The sequence below is a fragment of the Lissotriton helveticus genome, chromosome 5_1 (genome assembly GCF_964261635.1).
Source record: "Lissotriton helveticus chromosome 5_1, aLisHel1.1, whole genome shotgun sequence".
Classification (NCBI taxonomy): domain Eukaryota; kingdom Metazoa; phylum Chordata; class Amphibia; order Caudata; family Salamandridae; genus Lissotriton; species Lissotriton helveticus.
In genome coordinates, this window is record NC_136065.1 from 608,910,959 (window position 1) to 608,929,911 (window position 18,953).

General features: G+C 49.1%; 1 protein-coding gene across 1 annotated transcript in view; it reads right to left on the reverse strand.

Moving 5' to 3' along the window:
- Nucleotides 1-18,953, reverse strand: part of TFAM (transcription factor A, mitochondrial) — a 183,584-nt gene that overhangs the window by 32,226 nt on the left and 132,405 nt on the right. The window contains exon 6 of the mRNA XM_078642971.1: nt 334-390. Within this exon, the coding sequence (XP_078499097.1) occupies nt 334-390 (57 nt within the window). The remainder of the gene's footprint in view (nt 1-333; nt 391-18,953) is intronic.

Sequence of the window (18,953 nt, forward strand, 5' to 3'; positions counted from 1 at the left end):
ACTTTTAATCTCAAATGAAACAGGGTTGAATCCCATAAAATGTACGTGGTGAAAATGCCTGGGTTACTTATTTGTAATTTTCGTTACTCCTAGACCTTCGATCGTTCACATGAAAAACTGCTTTCAAGACTAAAGTTTCAGGATTCATAGCTTATATCCCAAAACATCATCAGAGCAGAGGCTAGGCCCATGAGGGGAGACCAATTGGTTTCAGAAGGAGGAACTGGGTTTAATGGGTGAGGAATAGGGGTAGGTTTGGAAGCAGAGAAGTGAAGCATTAACTAGTTTTTATTTTTTATTAGGCAAGTACAAAGTACAATTCAGGAGCATTACCTGTTTTTGTGACACAGGAAGTTTTTTCCAGTCATCACACAAGGACTTCATCTTTCCCTAGAAAAAAAAGAGGCACCTTGATTAAGATACCAGTTGTGTTTAATACTGAGCATCTTTTTGTTTTTATTTTTATCAATTTTATTGAATTTCAGTAGTATTACACATACATAAAAGTTGCATCAGGATCAATGTGACAAATACGGAAGTGGTGTTCCCATCAATTAACTTATACTTGCATTTCAGCACAATATTACAGGCAAGAGTCGGTGGTCCTTAATTTTATAAACATTTAAACAGTAAGGAACAACAGGTCATTCAGTGGCATTATCACATCTTCAGTTATTCTTTGGTTTGTTTTTCATTTTCTCCTGCCATATCTATTTCACCCTTTTGCGCGACAACGTACAATGGCAGGGTGGCGTTTTACTCAGTGTTAGGATATACAGGTTGATAGTCTGCATTTGCACAAGGGAGGGAACAGTGGGACCTAGGTGAAAGGATGGGATAGGGGTCCGGGTAGAGGGTCGGGCTGGGTGGGGGTTGCTCCACACCAAGTACTCAGGGGGGAAGAGACCAAATGTGGACCTGGGCGTGGACTTGACCAATTAGTTCCTCCTTATAAGTTTGTTCAAGGAGCAACACCTACCAGTCAACTGCAATGGGGATTTTTCACAATTTGCTGGCCTCCTCTCGCCTCAGAGCCATGGCCTTTGCCTTTCCCCACTTAAGTGTTGCTGCACACCAGTGAGCAATGCCTGGTAATGTGTGGGACTTCCAATGCATTGCAATAAGTCTTTGGGCCATAAGCAGTGCTTAACCAAGGACACGATTTGTAGCTTTGGCAATTTTCGTGCGCTTAAACAGTCCCAACAGTAAGCCCTTCATCATACACACATTCATTGTGTAGCCGGTCACCTCCGTTAATGCATTTGGGACGTTGCCTCATAGCACCACTGCCCCCGGACAGCTCCAGAACATATGTGCCATACCCGCCCCAGACTGATGGCATCAAGGACAGTCCGAGGGTGACCCACACATCTGGTGGAGAGTCGCTGGTGTGAGGTAAGCCCTGTGCAGGATGTTATGCTGTATGCACTAAAAATTAGCCTTTCGTGACAATTTTCTTTGGTACCCAAGTGCCCTTTCCCACTCTTTCTTTGTTAGTTTTCAGCCTATAAATAAATAAATACAATAGAGCAGGGATGGTTGGGTACCAGCTGCGGCGAGTTATAAGAAAGTGAATTCAAAGTATCTGGTTGCTCCAAGGATATGGGTAATGGCTATCCACCAATTACCAGAGATGCAGACAATATCTACACTATCAGAGAGAAAAAAGAAGGATAGATCCTGAGCAAAATTTGTCCACAGCAATTATATAGAGTTCGTAATAAACATTGCCACAAATGTCCTTCTTTATCTTCTTTATTTCTTTACAGTGCTCCAACAGAATACTAGCCAACACGTGCTTCGTCTTTTTGTGGTGTAAGCCACAGACTTCATCAGGGCAGTTATCACGTAAAGATCCGAAATATGTAGTTCAGTCTCAAACCATATATCAATAATATCCATAAAATTCAGTCGGCCAATAGTTCTATTAGAATCCTGATAACCGAGACAGTAGTAAATGTAATCCACAGTCTCACGATTTTCATGTATACTTTTGGCCACCTCAAGTGCAAAGAAATCAGCTAGGAGGGTGCTCCGTGTTGGCTAGGAATCTATTGAAGCACTGTAAAGAAATAAAGAAGATAAAGAAGAACTTTTGTGGCAACGTTTATTACGAACTCTATATAATTGCTGTGGACAGATTTTGCTCAGGATATATCCTTTTTTCTCTAAAAAGAAATACATTGAAGGACAATGGGTCATGTGTGGTGTATGCCAGGGTTCTCACAAACCCTATGAATAGTCAGCGACCACTGCTCATGATGTGAAGTGTGTATCAGTGGTTGTTGTTCCGGTTCCATGTCTGTGATGTACCATAGCCAATCTAGTTCGGCTAAAACGGCCATGAGCCACGAAGTGACCCCACCCATAGCTCATTTTCCTCTTCCAGTCTATCAAAGGGCAAAAGCGTGCGGTCTTGGAAAAGGGCTCCCAGTGGGCCCACTCCGGCAGCTTCCAACGTCTCCATGCCTTCCCTCCCTATCATGTCGCTAAACAATGTGACAGAGCATAATGGAATTTCAGTAGAGTATTGGAGGGGAGGAGTAGCAGGAGTCGCAGACTGCAATGAAAATGGTCACACGCTATCCGAAGCAGGTTATTGGAATCTCATGGCAGTCTTGCTCGGAGAAGGAAGGTCGACTGGACCACACGCTGAGCAAGAGTATGAGGGGAGTCCTAGTTCCTCCGTGAGGTGCCCACAAACCAATGAGCCGGCCACTAGAGCTATGCCGCTAAATAATAATGTTTATAAGTTCAGGGCGCCTAGGCCCCCTTTGTCTACTGGCAATTGTAATTTTGGGAGCGCTACCCAGCTGAACCTCCCTACAGCAGCGTGCAATGTGAATCTGGGTATGTGCTCCTTACGGTTGTGGAAATATAGAGTACGCCGGGGAACATCACCAGTTTAGACAAGGACACTCTACCCTGCACTGTGAGTGGCAAAGTACTCCAGAACGCCATTTGAGGCCAGAGAAAAGCGATGGTTTTGGTGAGGTTGTCGTCTATGATGTCTTGTGTCACATGGTAAATACGCATGCCTAGATACTGGAATGTAGGTGTACTTATATAGCGCAAACCTGTCACCCAAAGGGCATCCTGGCGCTTGCTTAGGGAACCCGTCCTGGTATTCCCCTGTGAGAAACCCCGGCAGGGTGTCCACAAGGTGAAAGCCAGGCATCCCGCCGCGAGGGGCCGTAGTGGAGATTAAGCAAGCTATTGCCCAGAGTTGCAGAGTGTGACCCCGTGATTTGAGTAGGCACCGGAGCGAGAATTGTCGAGTCCGTGGAATATTTTTGAGCCCGAGACCCGCCGAGGCGGGGAATCGAACCCTGGTCCACGGTCGATCTCAGCTTCCGGGTCTGCCGCCTCTAACCACTGAGCCACGCTTCTCCACCTAATGTTTACGGTGGAAGCCCGCACCAATGTGCGGGCTTCCACCGTAAATGATGCAAACCTACTAATTGATGCTTTTGAGGGCAATTGGGTTATTGAGCTGGTCTCTGTCCAAAGGATCAATGGGGGTTAGTGTGACCAAGCTAAAATGAAGGGAGGGTCATATAGGGTTTAGTAGTGGATGGTGAATGTTCTGTGTGTGTCCACTTGGTTAGTAACTACTTGCATTGGGGTTGTCCTGATCATAATGACAGTAGTAGTTGGTTTAGAGCTACGCAGGAGCCATGGCAGCAGATGAGCTGACAAGCCCCCTTTGCATGCATCTTTGCTTGCTCTAAAGTTTAAACATTCGAGTTCTATCAGATGAGCATGCTGCTTCAGCGCCTCAGTCAATTAGTCCTGCTTTGAATGATCAGCTTGGGCTGCTGCCTCTTAAGGCTCACAGTGAAGTTTCTATGCACATCATGTCTCTCTGCGGGTCGGCCCTAACCCCCACAACTGCGCGGATGCAATTAACCTCCCCCTAAACCCCCCGCTCCCCCAGTACAAATTCAGTGCCTCCCATTCTATTAGCACGGAGAAGGTCGTGCCCCAGTTCTCTGCCAGATAATGAGAGAACGTCTTTCTTGTTGCACCTCAGAAGACCTGGTTTTCCAACAGGGCAGACTGCAATCGCCATGTGGAGACCGGTGGCCGCGAACCTCCATGCCCCAACTGCAGAGGGTTATGGTCTGAGAATGTATTTCCCAAGTATTCCACACCCATGACCTGTAGTCTTGTGGCTGGACCACAGAATATTTGGTCTAGTCGCACAAGCAGGTTGTGTGAGGGGTTAGAAATAGGAGTACTCTCTAGTGCCTGGGTGGAGCGGTCGCCAACAGTCCAGTAGGGACCAGTGCAAAAGCTAATGGGACAGGTGTGCAGTAGTGGTCACAACAGGGAAAGTCTAACGGTGAATGTGAGCTGTCCAGCTGTGGGTACAAAAAAGCCACCCCACCCCCCACTAACCATGGGATATGAGCCCACCTAGCAAGTATATTGGATAGGGGAGACAAAAAGGCGGCTGCGCTACATTAGGAGTATATATGCTCACTAACAAGACAGGTCTGCCATCTAATTGCCCTTTAACTAAAGACTAACGGCCCTTTCGGTCAATATCCGCTGTCATGCAATAGAAAGGGACTCTGGTCCGGACCCGAAACTAATGCTCCCCCTGCCACAAACGAAGTACGCGGTACAGAAACATTGACCCCCGCCAATGCTTTTGCAAGCGGTCATCTTCACCTCCTGCAATGTGAGTCTCTTGCAGCAATGCAATCCGAGTGCCCCATCTAATATATTGTTGCATTGAATGCCTTGAGGCACAGGGTCAGACTGATTTGCATATGGCCATGTCTGAAATGGGGTGGCTGAGTTGGCTAAAGAATGGTGATGGATTAAACCCAGATCAGTTGACTGGGGGGTGAGTGTTTGATTTGCTCAAACGCTCCGTCCATCATCCCCTTTTGTATCGCATTGAATGCCTTTAACATGCTGTGCCCATACCACGGACATTCCATGTTTATATCTGAGTGCCCCATCTAATATATTGTTGCATTGAATGCCTTTTACATGCTGTGCTCATACCACGGACATTCCATGTTAATATGCTTACTCTAGCCATTCTGTTGTTGCAACACTACTGTGGGCATGAGAGAGAACAGGAAACTGTGTGACCATTCTCACATGCCTAAACTCAGAGATACATACTGTTCAGGACAAGACAATAGCACACTGCATGGCTATAAACTATAAAACTAAAACCCTCTACTCCCCTCAAAGGGTGGCCCCATAACCCACCGTCGACCAAACAGTTAATACACTCTTCCATAGATGGGGTGTTCCTACATTAGTGAGCACTGTTATCACTTAGGAGCAAGGCAGGGGGATAGCCATAGTGTCAAAGATCCTCCCCTTGTCTGGGACAGACTGCAAGTCTCGCTAATCGCACGTCTAGTTGAACCCATTTCTTCTCAGTAAATGTCAGTATACTGTGTTCGAAGAAAAGCCCTGACTCGTTAGCCATTGAACTCTGCTGTGGGCCTGTCTCCACCAGAGGTAGTCATACATGTGTCACCAGTGACCTTTCACAACATGCCATCTGCTGTCTGTGGAGTAACATCCGGGAGTATCACAGAAGACATGCTACTTGTGCACGGGCTGGACTAGATTGCCGAGGGAACTTTGTCCAGGGTTTTGGCGGCAGGGCACCGATCTGCACATAACGTGACTGCTATTAAGTGCTTGGATCTATTCCTCCTTTGCTAGTGCTAGGGTTGGGCCACCTTGTCCTTGCTGCAGCTGGTACCACATGACCTGGACTGCGTGTGGCTGTCGCACCGGTAATGGTGGGGCAGAGGATTTATAACACCGCTGTTCCACCCAGTCCCAAGCGTCAGGTGGTTCGGTCAAGAAGTAGCTCCTGTTTCTGACCTTGACTTTGAGCTGAGCTGGGAACAGCAGAGAGTAGCTCAGTCCAACATGGCGCAGTCGTCGTTTTACCACCCAGAAACGAGGCCCTGCAGCAATGTACTGATCGTGTGTAATCCAGAAAGAGGACTATGCGGGCATTTTCAGAGAGAATGGGTGCAGGTAGCTTGCAATAGAGCTTCCTTGTCCATTCAGTTTATTTTTCTGGCCACTACAGGCCTGGGGATGTGGGGCTGCCTGCATCAGCTAAGTTACGAAGAATTGCACTGGATCCGCACAATCTGCCCCTTTTGGGAAGCCCACTATGTGGAAGTTGTTGAGGCAGGAAAATCCCTCGAGTCTCCTGCCCTAGCTTCCAGTTCTTGATCCTTAGTAGTGAGGGATCAAACTTGTCTGTCAGGTCTTTTGGTGTCAGTCTAATCCCATTTATTGCACTTTCAGTGAGTGTATCGTGGTCAGACAGTTTTCTCTGGCATCGTGCAACTCAACCGCTACTGCATCAATCCTAGTGAGTAGGTCCTGCCTGGTGTCAGTGATGGCCTTGAGTATTTTCTCCAGCTTTGAGTATGAGTGCCATTGGCTAGGTATCCCGTGGGAGTTCCTGGTCAGAGCAGTCAGTAGTTTCAGCGCCTGGGGTCCTACTCCTCCCCTCGTCCCATGACCGGTCACCGCCAAGTGATGTACATCTAGTAGGTAGCTATGGCACCAGTTAACTGCCCTGCCAATTATGAGTGTCACAAAGTACTAGATTGGGAGTCGTCATGGACCCGCCCCCAGTTCCTATGCTGGATTAGTTAGTGGGGCATCACAAGCAGTCCCGGGAGGAAGAGATGTATGCTGCAAAGTCATCTTCCAAGGGGGGCTTGACTTCCGCCGGGTGCTTTAACGGAGATGGGCTTCTAAGGGTATAGGGTACGTCATCCCCCACCGCTACTTATCTTTTCTTGGTCCGGACCACTCCTCAGTTCTAGTGGAGCTGCAGGTCAGCACATGACTCACCCCTGGGCCTCCTGTTAATTACCTGCAGGTGGGCACAAGTAGTACAAATGCTGCACGAAGGGCGGTTAAAGGCCACTCCAGGCGTGGGGAAGTCTCTGCCACCACCTCCCCCACGGAATCGAACTACTTTACCCTACAGGCAGTCAGGTTCAGGGTTCTCACGTCTTCTCCGCACTAGATCCAGCTGCCACCTCCCCAGACAGGGCCCAAACCGGGCAGCGAACTCTTGCGTCAGAGGCCCGGGGAGCAAGAGAGTGAGTGAGTATGTATTGGGCTCTCAACTGCACCCCTCAATGCGGACATATTGTGTTCCAGACTAAAAGGGGGGGGGGGGACGACTACAAGCCCTCTGGGCCATTGATGCATTATAGCACTCTGCGTGGCTCTCACCTGCCGCTGCAGCTCTGTCATGTGTGGGGGTGGGTGGGTTTGAGTATGAAAGCTGCACTGTCTGACAGAGAAGGACTTGTGTTATAGACCACCCCTCCCCTGCCACCCATACTAGCTACAGTAGTTCATGTGCCTTCTTGGATTCCCTATCCGGAGGTGCGGTAGGGAACGCGATCTGGGATGCAGAGGTTTGGACAACCAAGCTCTCCGGGATGCGGTGTTGGGTAAGGAAGAGGGGGTCGCCCAGAGCCAGGCAATGGCGCTGGGCCACGTTCCTATCCACAGGAGCCCCTGTGTTGGCCCTGGACCAGGCGCCCAAAAGAACATCAGACAGTGCTTCATTAAAGGACAGCAAAGGCTCCGAAGAGGTAGCCGCCAGTTGGAGCACTTCTGTCAGGAAGTTAGTCCTGACGGCCACTGTAGGGAATTCGAGGTGGAGAGCCTTGGCTGCCCTACTTAACACCATTGCATAACTGTCTCTATCCTCCGTAGCCACGGTTGGAGGAGACCGCAGACTAAGGTCAGGTGAGTTATCAAGACCACTGGCCTCCCCCAAATCCTCTGCCCAGTCCTGATCATCAGCACAGTCCTACGCTATCTGGGGGTCAAAACGTCGACAGCTCTATGAACCTTTCAGCTCTACCTGATGATTTGAATATTTATGTATATTGTGGAGCATGATATGTCTTGAAATCGTTTTCATCTAATGTCATATAGGTCTATGTTTGACTTAGAATACACAGTACAGTAAGGCTGTTCGGCCGATATTTTATATGTCACCATCCTTTACCCTCACTACCCTTCACTTTATCACCCTCCTCCTTCTTCTCCAGGGGCACTGTAAATATCTTGAATCAGCCAGTGTTCCCTTATTTATGCATGACAAACATTGTGATTAAATAGCAATGCTTGCAAAGTCATTGAGAAAAATTTATTTTGATTCGTTTACAATTGCTCCAATTTACATATAGGCAGAGAGGACAACAGAGGAGGGGTACCAGTGGTTTCCAGCTCAGGATTCTAATGCTACAAAAAAAGAACTGGAGGGTTTGGGTAATGTGGAGGAACTGATATTTTCCTTCAAGATATCATAGAACTTCTCATTTTGGGAGCTTTGATATACCACCCGCCTGAAAGTTTTGCAAACTTCCATGAGATGCTTGTGAATACAGTAGCTCCCTGGTATCTGCAGTATGTTAACTTTACTGTTCTTTGGTATTTCAATCTTCACACAGAAGACTCAGATCACACAAAAGCTGGATATCTGAACAAAGCCATGTCAGACCTCAATCTTCAGTTAAAGGTAGTAGGACTCACACATAGGTTGATCACTCCCTTAAAATGATTGTCACTAATTGTCACCTTTTGATTTGGTCAGATCATAGTTTGGTTATTTTTACCTTGTTAATTCGAAGAAACGTTTTGGGGTTCGATTAAGCCAGTGACTTCCGGGCGCTCTTGGTATAAAGTCTCTGAATTTAACCTAGGTGAGGCCTTAGGCCTTGTAGAGTTCCTGCTGGAAGAAAACATGGAAGCCGAAGTAATCTCCTTTAATTGCTTTACGAGCATTTGACAAAGTCGCACCCATACAAAAAAATGCCATTAGGAGCGAACAGGCCTCAGCTCATTGGTTCTCCCACACTCTAAACAGAAACGCATATGGAAACATTTGGAAAAGAAATGGAGGAACAGTATTTGCTACAGGATAAGCGGATATATAAGCAGCCATAAGAATTTTTCAAAAAATGATCATGAAAATTAGCTCAACAAGACAACTCACCTAGTAAGATTTTCAAGATAGCCAGATCCTTTTTAGGTGTCGCCTGGGACCTGTTTGCAAAAGATTTGTGCACAACAAGAGGCTTCAGGCCCTTTGCTTAACATTTGCTGGCTTTACAGTCATTCTTATTTGGGCTCATGCTGGCTTTACTTTTTCTTCTTTTAGCTGGAGCGTGGACCAAGTACTGATTTCTTCAGCTTGATTGCGGTCCTTCCGCTAATCGCGCTGTGATGGAGGTGCTACTTTTATTTTTTCTCCTTCTCCATTATCCTTGTTGAACCTCTAAACATTTCCAGCTCTGTTTTACTATGCCACACACACAGCAAAGAAGCCTTTTCCTCCTTTAAAATGGATGTTTATTGTGACAACAAATGGTATCTGCTTCCAAATGTATTTTCGCTAAGACAAGGACATGTGAACAATTGCTTTCTTTAAGTGGTAGGATTTTCTTTTTCCAAATGTCTTCTTTTCTTCTTTTTCACGCAAGGGGGCAGTAATTGATTTGCTCAGAATTAAAGAGGTGCTGTGCCGGGACCTTCTTTTGAGAGTGACTATTGGCTCTGCTGTTGCCTTTTGTTCCTGCTTTATTTCCTGCTGTACAGCATGAGCATTGCAGACTTAGGCAGGAATGTTTAGCCATGCTATATAACAGCGTGACTGCTGTGCAAAAATAATAATACAATTCTAAAAATGGCTGTCATGGCACCTTATTAAAAATTCTTTATTTTTCCATGTTGTGATAACTACACGGTGGATAAATAGGTGCGGGCAGCCATCCTGGACCAAAGCGAGCACAATGTACAAGGGAAACCTTAGACACAAGGCAGTCAGCCAATTACAGATACCAATACTCACACATATATCAGGGAACATATACCGAGCAGTATTATGAGCTATCGCTCTCTTTACTGATTGATCCATTATCATTTGCATTGGACTCAATGTGATCACTCACAACCAAATCAGTGGTTAAGAGATCCCTGCAAGGTTCTCTCCATATTCTAAGGTCCTCATCCAATTTCTCTTCCTTCCTACTCTCTTTCATGTGCAATTGGCCACTCATGTGCGTCCTTTAACCAATGGTCCACTAAAGGGGAGCGCCTACCCATCCATACTATGGCAACTCTTCTCAAAACAGGATTAATTGCACTAATGTATATGCCATCATGCACTTTTTGGGTCTTGGGACTTGCACCAACAGGCAATGCACAGGGGTTGCCTCCAATGGAACGCCAGTTCCCACCCTCGCTCGCTCAGCCACACGTATCCAGAACTTGTTTAACTCCAGGCAGCCCCAGGCTAAGTGTATAAAGTCAGCTCCTTCCTTACTACATCTGGGACAAGCATCAGAGCGTTTCAGGTCAATGCAATTCAGCCTCACTGGAGTCAAATACACACGGTGCAGCTAATTAAAATGTATTGAAACCAAGCTTTACGGGATACTGTGAGAGTAAGGGTGCATACTGCATTGCAAGCCCTGTCACCCATAGGCATCTGTAGATCCCCGTCCCAGGCAATCCATGCCCTGGGAGGTGGAGTACTGGAGTCTGCTCTCATGGTATTGTACAACAATGAGATTAGCCAACGTCCACTCCTGTAGGTAAGCATAACTTCAAGTGTTTGGTAGTCTGAAGAGCGTTCAGATATGTAGGCCATGCTGTTCTGGCCAGGTATGTGAGGCCTGATTGCATATACTGTCTCTGCCCCAAATCGAAGCCTTCACAAGCCTGTTCATATGTAATAAAGGTTTCATTAGGGTACAGGTCTGCCAGCACCTGACATCTGCCCTCTCTCCATGCTTGAAATTAAATGTTTTCCCCCATTTTTTGCACTGGGGCTAGAATCCAGTTACTTAGTTCCCGGTGGAACGGCACATGTCCGAGTATGTGCTCCACAAATTCTTGCCAGATATATGTGGTCTGCTTGACCACGTATGGCAGGTCTGTGAGTGTGCCCGCCCCCTTCATCAAGGATGCTGGTAGACTATCTGGCTCTACTCGCCCCCCTGAGCAGATGCTTCTCCCAGTTATCTCCCTCATCCAGCCACCGGGCTGCATGTTGGATACGTGTCGCAAATTAGTATAGGTCTGGCCGCCTCTAAACCCCCCTCCTCATATTGCCCTGTTAGGACGTGTAGGGCCACCCTGCTGCGCTCGCCCTTCCAGTATAGTGACATTAGTACTTATTTCAGCTGAAAAAAAAACACTGCCATTGGTATGCCACACAATGAGTTCTGAAGAACGTAAAGGCAACGAGGTAGGACAACCATTCTGGCCACTGCAATTCTGCCCATAAGGGAGAGCGAGTAAAGTGTTCCAGAAGGATTCAAGTAGTCCAGTTACATTCAGTTGTAGCAACTGCGTGTTCCCGTGCGCAACTGCGTGTTCCCGTGCGCAATTGCATGTCCCCGTGCGCAACTTGTATGCCTCAGTTTCGAAAGTGCCTGATCTCCCAACGCAGCCCAAGTCTTGGCAAGTCCTCCATCGCACCCCAACTCCGGAACATCATCAACACCTCCTTCAACACCGCCACCTTCCCGGAGAGCTGGAAGCATGCCGAGCTCAGCGCCCTACTGAAGAAACCAACAGCGGACCCCACCGACCTCAAGAACTTCCGCCCCATCTGGCTCCTCCCTTTTCCTGCCAAAGTTATCGAGAAGATCGTCAACAGACAGCTTGCCGCCTTCCTCGAGACGAACGGATCCCTCGACCCCTCGCAGTCCGGTTTCAGAGCCAACCACAGCACCGAGACCGCCCTCATCGCAGCCACCGACGACATCCGAGCCCTGCTCGACAACGGGGAAACAGCGGCACTCCTGGACCTCTCTGCAGCGTTCGACACTGTCTGCCACCCCACCCTAGTTCAACGCCTCAGCAACATCGGCATCCAAGAGAAGGCACTGGAGTGGATCACCTCGTTCCTCGCCGGAAGAACACAGAGAGTCCGCCTCCCCCGTTTCGATCCGAGGCCACCGAAGTCATCTGCGGAGTTCCGCAAGGATCATCACTCAGCCCGACCCTCTTCAACGTCTACATGAGACCTCTTGCAGCCATCGCACGCCAACACAACCTCAACATCACCTACGCCGACGACACCCAGCTGATCCTCTCCCTCACCAGAGACCCAGACACCGCCAGAACCTGCCTACACGAAGGGATGAAAGACGTCGCCGAGTGGATGAAGAACAGCCGCCTGAAACTGAACTCAGACAAGACGGAAGTCCTCATCCTGGGACCATTGCCCTCCGCCTGGGACGACTCCTGGTGGCCCCCCGCCCTGGGCACCACTCCCAAGCCAACAGACCACGCACGCAACCTGGGCTTCATCCTGGACTCCTCCCTCTCGATGACCAGACAAGTCAACGCCGTCTCGTCATCCTGCTTTCACACCCTTCGCATGCTCCGCAAGATCTTCAGATGGATCCCGACCGAAACCAGGAAGACGGTCACCCAGGCACTCATCACCAGCCGACGACTACGGGAACACCCTCTACGCCGGAACCACAGCCAAGCTACAGAAAAGACTCCAACGCATCCAGAACGCCTCCGCCCGACTCATCCTGGACATCCCCCGACGCAGCCACATCTCCAGCCACCTGAGAGACCTGCACTGGCTCCCCGTCAACAAGAGGATCACATTCAGGCTCCTCACCCACGCACACAAGTCTCTCCACGACCTGGGCCCCAAGCACCTCAACGACCGCCTGACCTTCTACACACCCACCCGCCAGCTACGTTCTACCAGCCTCGCCCTCGCCGCCGTACAACGCATCCGAAGAGCCACCGCCGGAGGAAGATCCTTCTCCTACCTGGCGGCCAAGACATGGAACTCCCTCCCCATCTACCTTCGACTGACCCAGGACCATCTCGCCTTCAGGAAGTAACTCAAGACCTGGCTGTTCGAGCAATAGCGGACCCCTTCCCCCAAGCGCCTTGAGACCCTTCCGGGTGAGTAGTGCGCTATACAAGTGTTATGATTGATTGATTGAATGGTAGAACAGACAGCCCCGCCAATGGAAAGATCAAAGACTTATGCCTGTTCAGGTATAGACCAGAGAGAACGGCAAACTCATCGATAAGTGAAGGAGTTTAGGAATTGCTATTCGGGTGGACGAGACATAGAACTATGCATCATCAGCATATAGCGATACAAGATGAGAACTCTCCCCTACACGTATTCCCCATTACAAAAGGTCCGATATGGCCCACATTGCCATGGGCTCAATGGCCAGGGCAAAAAGCAGTTGCAATAGAGGACAACCCTGTCGGGTTCCTCGCCCCAATGTCCAGTTCGCTGACGGACTCTAGCCCACCCGAACACAGACATATGGCTCCGTATATAGAAGCTTGATCCACATGCAGAATCGCAGGCCGAACCCAGATGCCCTCAAAACTTCCTGAAGGTATCCCAAATCCACTGTATCGAACGCTTTTCAAAGTAGATGGATACTAATGCAATTCCTCATTTCCGTACTGTGTCACGCGCATGATATGTGACCAGTGCCGTAGATCCAGGCTCGTATTGCGGCTGGGGATAAGACCACACTGGTCATCGTGAACAAGGTGAGTCATGTGCAGGGCTAGGCGCTTTACCAGTGCCTTGCATAATATTTTAACATCAGAGTTTATCACTAAAAGTGGGCGGTACGCCTCAGGGTCCTGACCATCTCCTCCGGGTTTTAAGAGCATACAGATAATTTTACCTCCTGGAGGGAGGGGGGTAACACACCCCTGTTGAACGCCTCGTTGACTGTTTGCATAGTGGTCCAGTGCTTTAGCTCTAGATATTTCGGAGAGTGCCTCAAGCACCTCCTCGGTCGTTCAATTCCCTCCGGGCCTCTGGTAGGAGAAGAGTCAGTTAGAGCCCTCTCAGGAACGGAACATATCGGTCCGCCTGGACAGCTGGGCCTATGGAGTATAGCTTTTGTAGGGGACGTTGGAACACTTCCAGTATTCCCACTCTGGAGTACACCATGTCCCCCACAGAGTTATGCAGGCACGTGGTCACCGGGGGGGCCTGCTCCCTGCGCAAAATCCAAGCTAATAAGTCCCCGGACTTATCCCCTTCGGCATGTAGTCATTGGCGTTAACCAGTAAGCATATATTTGTCCAGACTATCCAAGGTATCACTGATCTGTTCGCGCAACATGCGTACTTGGGCATATAAATTATTAAGCCCTTGGTCTTCTGACTGATTTTTCACTAATGCATCTTCCCTGTCCCTCAACTCTCGCTGTAACTGTCACCAGACACCACAAGTAAGTCCCATTCCCACCTTGTGTACTACAGCCTTCATAGCTTCCCATTCTGTACCTCTATGGTGTTCCAGTTGAGTGTCATATTCTGAAAGCACCCGGGAAAGTGACACCCTTCCCTCCTACTGCCCCAAGATCTTAAGGGGCATTCGCCAACGGAGAGCCCCTGCTCAATAGCATTCCACTGTACTGCGCAGCTCACTAGGGCATGATCGAACATAAACCTAGCCAGGTGGGTTACCTCAGCAGTCAAAAGGGCGGGTGCCTCAGTCACTAAAATCCTATCCAACCTATGTGTGTTCTGTGTGGGCGAGTAACATGTGAAGAGCCTCTGCTTTGGGTGCCTAATTCGCCAGGCATCCTGCAGCCCCAAATCCCTCATCATGTACTGCAGCTTTTTTGTCATACGAGGTTTCATGCCTGCTCTAGTGGGAGGGGGGGGGTATGTCTGTCCAGCGCAGGGTTAAGAATGTAATTTAAATCCCCCAGCCATATTAGCAGAATATTCAGGTCTGTCGCTATAAGATCCTTTAACTCACGATAAAAGGCCGGTTAGTCTGTGTTCGGGGCATAGATGTTTAGGATGGCAATGTCACAGCCATCCAATTGACCTTGTAGGAGCAAATAGCGTCCAGTCCCCCACATCCGCCTCCATATACTGGATTGTGAACCGAGTTGCTGGGGCCACCCAGATCAGCGTGCCATTAGCGTAAGGAATAGGAGGAGTGAAATACCTTGCCCGCCACTTTCTCGCTACCCTTGCAGCCCCGTGTCATCTAAGCGTGTTCCCTGCAGGCATGCAAATGTTATGTTATGTCTCTTCAGAAAGGAGAGCACCCTGTGCTGCTTAGTACATGTGCCCAGTCCCCAGACATTTCAGTTTGGAAACTTAAACTCCCATGTAATGGCATCGCTGCTTTTTCCCGCAGCTCTGTGCCCCCACCCACCGCACATCCATACAACTTGTAATGATCATTAAACAGAAAACAAAAACTCCACACCCATGGACAATACACACACAACTTCCCAGTCGAGACTGCCCACCTCATGCTCGTGCCAGGACATATACAGCATCCCAATTAGCCCAACAAGGGGCAGTCAATAGCAGTTGTACCAATCCGCCCAGCCATACATAAACCAGCAGATGAACAGCAATTCTTGTGTACTGCAAAGGATAGCAGCTACCCCCCTCAGGCTCCCACTGCATATCCCTCGCTCCCCCCACTCATCCTAAAACACATGGACGTAGCTAATTTACTACGCATTCACATTAATTTGACAAAAAATGGGCATTCTCATCTTAACTGATACAGCTCTCCTCTCAGTCACGCTATGCAACACTCCGACCAAAGGGCCTCAGCTCAGCCATTGCTCGTCTCAGTCACCCCCCAATTCAGGGGCCTCATCCATCAGGGACTCGGGAGCAATGTCAGCAGTTGGGTCCAGGGCCTGCGCTACTCCCTCCACAAGTCTGGGGTGGCGACCACAGGCGGGAGATCCGGAGACCAATCATCTATATTGGCGTCCAACTGCAGCGATTCGTCCTCTCCCACCGTGATCCTGCATTCTAATTGATTATCTGGGTTGTGAGTCTCCGTTCAGCCAGACCGCTGCGGGGGGCCCCTACCAGGGCGAGAACCCCATCTCCGCTTCGGACCCTGCAGCTCCCATGGAGGAGGTCACTCCCCCTGGATTTCAAGCCACTCCCAAACTTCCTCTGGGGATTCAAAGAAGTGAGCCTCGCCCTGTGCCAAGATTTTCTATGTGGCTAGATAGAGAAGCTGTAAATCTCGTAACTTTCGCTTTACCCCTAAAAAGGATTTCCAGAGCTCCTGTACCTGCCTAGAATAGGCTTGGTATATCTTAACTTTATTGTTTTCATACTGAAGATGTCGTCGTACCCTAGTAGCATGCAGAATACAGTCTCTGTTCAGCACCTTCGCTATTATAGCACTGGGCTGCACGCCCGGGGGTGGGGGTGGCACCAGCACCCTGTGGGCCCTCTCAATCGCGAACAGAGTAGATAGTCCCTTAGGGTGGAGTAGAGAAAGGATCCAGTGTTCCAGGAATTGCTTGGTCAATCCCTGCTCCCCCTTTTCTGGGATTCACCACATGCGGCTGTTACTGCGTCTAGCACGTCCTTCTGCCCGTTGCTCTAGTGCCCTCGAGGCCATGTTTAAGGATTGTCATGTCTCAACACAGTTCTGCAATATCACCCTCAGCTGCCATAACCTTGTCTGCCACCTTTGGCAAATCCGCACGGAGCAAGTCAACGTCTATGGAGACGGTTTCAATGCAGTCTTCCAATGCCTTCCTGGATCCCTGTATAGCGGCCAGGAGTTGCGCCCGGGTGGCCTTGGGGCACTCGCTTTCTTCTTCTTCTGGCCCTTCACCCCCACTCTGTCTGGTTATGCGCTTGGGATGGTGTCTCGGCGAGGTAAACTGGGTTATGGTGTTTGAAACAACCGCTATCGCTGCCTTGTCCTTGCACATGATTATAGGTGTGGCAGTTCAATGATGTAAGATCCTTGCTACCTGATGACTCAGGGGGCTCCCCTCCCAGCGCCCAGCAGAGGTTCTGGGGTGGGGGGTTGGGGGGTAGATGAATACTAGTCAATCCCCAGTGCTGGTCCCACTGTCAGCCCGTCCACGGCAGAAGAAGCCTATCAACCCAAGGGATCCTTCAATTAGTCTATATTCAGGCGAGTGGGGTGGTGCCCCGAATAAGGCTGGCGGAGCGCTGATGTAAAGGTCCCCAGTACAACCCCACACTCATCAGTGGTCTGTCTTGTCGGAGGGTCAGGGGCAGCGAACCAGCTCCACCAAAGTTCCCTACATGACACTCCACTGTTTAAAGGGATGCCAGGTTGCTGTCTGTGTTAAAATTGTGCATGACCCAAAATTTCCAGCCATGTGAATTGAGTGCTCCATCCACTTGACAGGCCTCATTTGTTTAATCAGGTGCCTTCCTCTTCACAGTGGGTCGCTACAGGTAAGGGGGGGGGGCCCTCCTACCGTGCTCAATCACAGGCAGGGTGCGCCTCAAGCCCGGTCCGGGCCCAAACTACGCACTCGCATCAACTGGTTCGCGGCCACCACTGCAACAGTCCAGAGTCTCCTGCAGAAGGGCGGGGAGCCCAGCCTCTGTCAGTCCTCCGGTGGGCTGACACAGTAGCCCTCATCTCCTTTGCTACTCAGGCGAACAACTTCTGCCGCAGGCCTCACCTTCTCCGTCATGGGCTGCCGTGCCTCAGCACGGCCCAGCAAGCGGCGATGGCACCTGCTCAGTCACCCGCTCCAGACGCCCATGAATCAGCCCTAAGCCGACAGAACGTTAGTATGGCTCAGTGTCACCCTTTCTCTGCTGGTCTGAGGATCAGGTAAGAGGATCTTGCAGGCTTTTCGGACAGACTGGGAGCTCAAGAGGCTCACGTCCTGTCTGCCATATTGGTTGGCCACGCCCCACGAACTCCATGGTGCTTTTTCAAATTAGCTTTAACCACACTTCAAAGCAACCCTGCTGCTGTACAGCATAGCTACAAAACATTGCCAAAGCAATAGCTCTTATAGGCGGGACCTATTTCCTTTGCCAATGCTTGTTGTCCCCTGACGCTGCTAAACAAAAAATACCTGCGTCACAACCTCTAATTGATAATCTTTCTGATTACTTCTATGAGAAGGTGGAGAACATCTACTCCAAGTTTACTAAAAGTATCAATTTCTCTTCCCTGCCCCATGTCACACTTGACCAGACTAATAGTGATGGAGTAGTACTGAATGATTTTAGTAGCATTTTACTAGTAGACTTTGAATTCGGAGTCTTAAATGCTTAATAGAGGTACCCCTTGGAACCTTGACCCCCTTGAAGCCTAAAAATGACAGCTCCAAGAATGACCTAAGCAATTAACATGATGGTCAACCATTCTCTACAATTGGTTGCAGTCCCTCTGTTGGAAAAGAGCTCTAGTGATACAGCTAACAATGAAAAAACAAACAACAACAATGCAGACCAGACAATTCGGAGTTATTATAGGTAGATTTCCTTAATCCCTCATTTGGGGAACAAATACTAGAAAAACTGTTGAATTAACAGTTTACCCAGTTTCCAGAGTCGAACAGGATCCTGCATTCAACAAAATGTAGTCTTTGCACCAGCTTTAGTACGGAGGTTGCTCTCTTAGAGGTCTCTTAATTCCATGAAATTTGCTTAGTCTGAGGTAATAAAGCAGTTGCCATCATTTCGGACCCGGAGGCTGTTTGACACCATCTCTAATAAAATCTTGTTGGAGCAACTGGTAGCAGTCGGGGTGAAGGGTAGTTAAGCTATGGATTCAATCCTTTCTATCAGATGTCACTCGAGCAGTTTACCTCCACCCTTTTATCTCAATGTCAAGGAATTAAGACACTGTGGTCCTTAGGGCTTGGCCCCAAGTCTATTTGGCGCCTCTGGCCAAGTGGGTAGAACCCGGAGACTTTAATGTAATACTGTAAGCTGATAGCACGCAACACTTGCTCTCCTTTCAGCAAGTGGATGTTTCCATGGTGTAAATAGATTCTAAGGCTGCCATGCCGCTGGGGCAAGTTGGATGCAAAAGAGCTGTCTTAAGTGGATCTGCAATAAAACAGAAGTATTTGGAAAATCTCTCTTGATTCCCTTAGCTCCCCTCC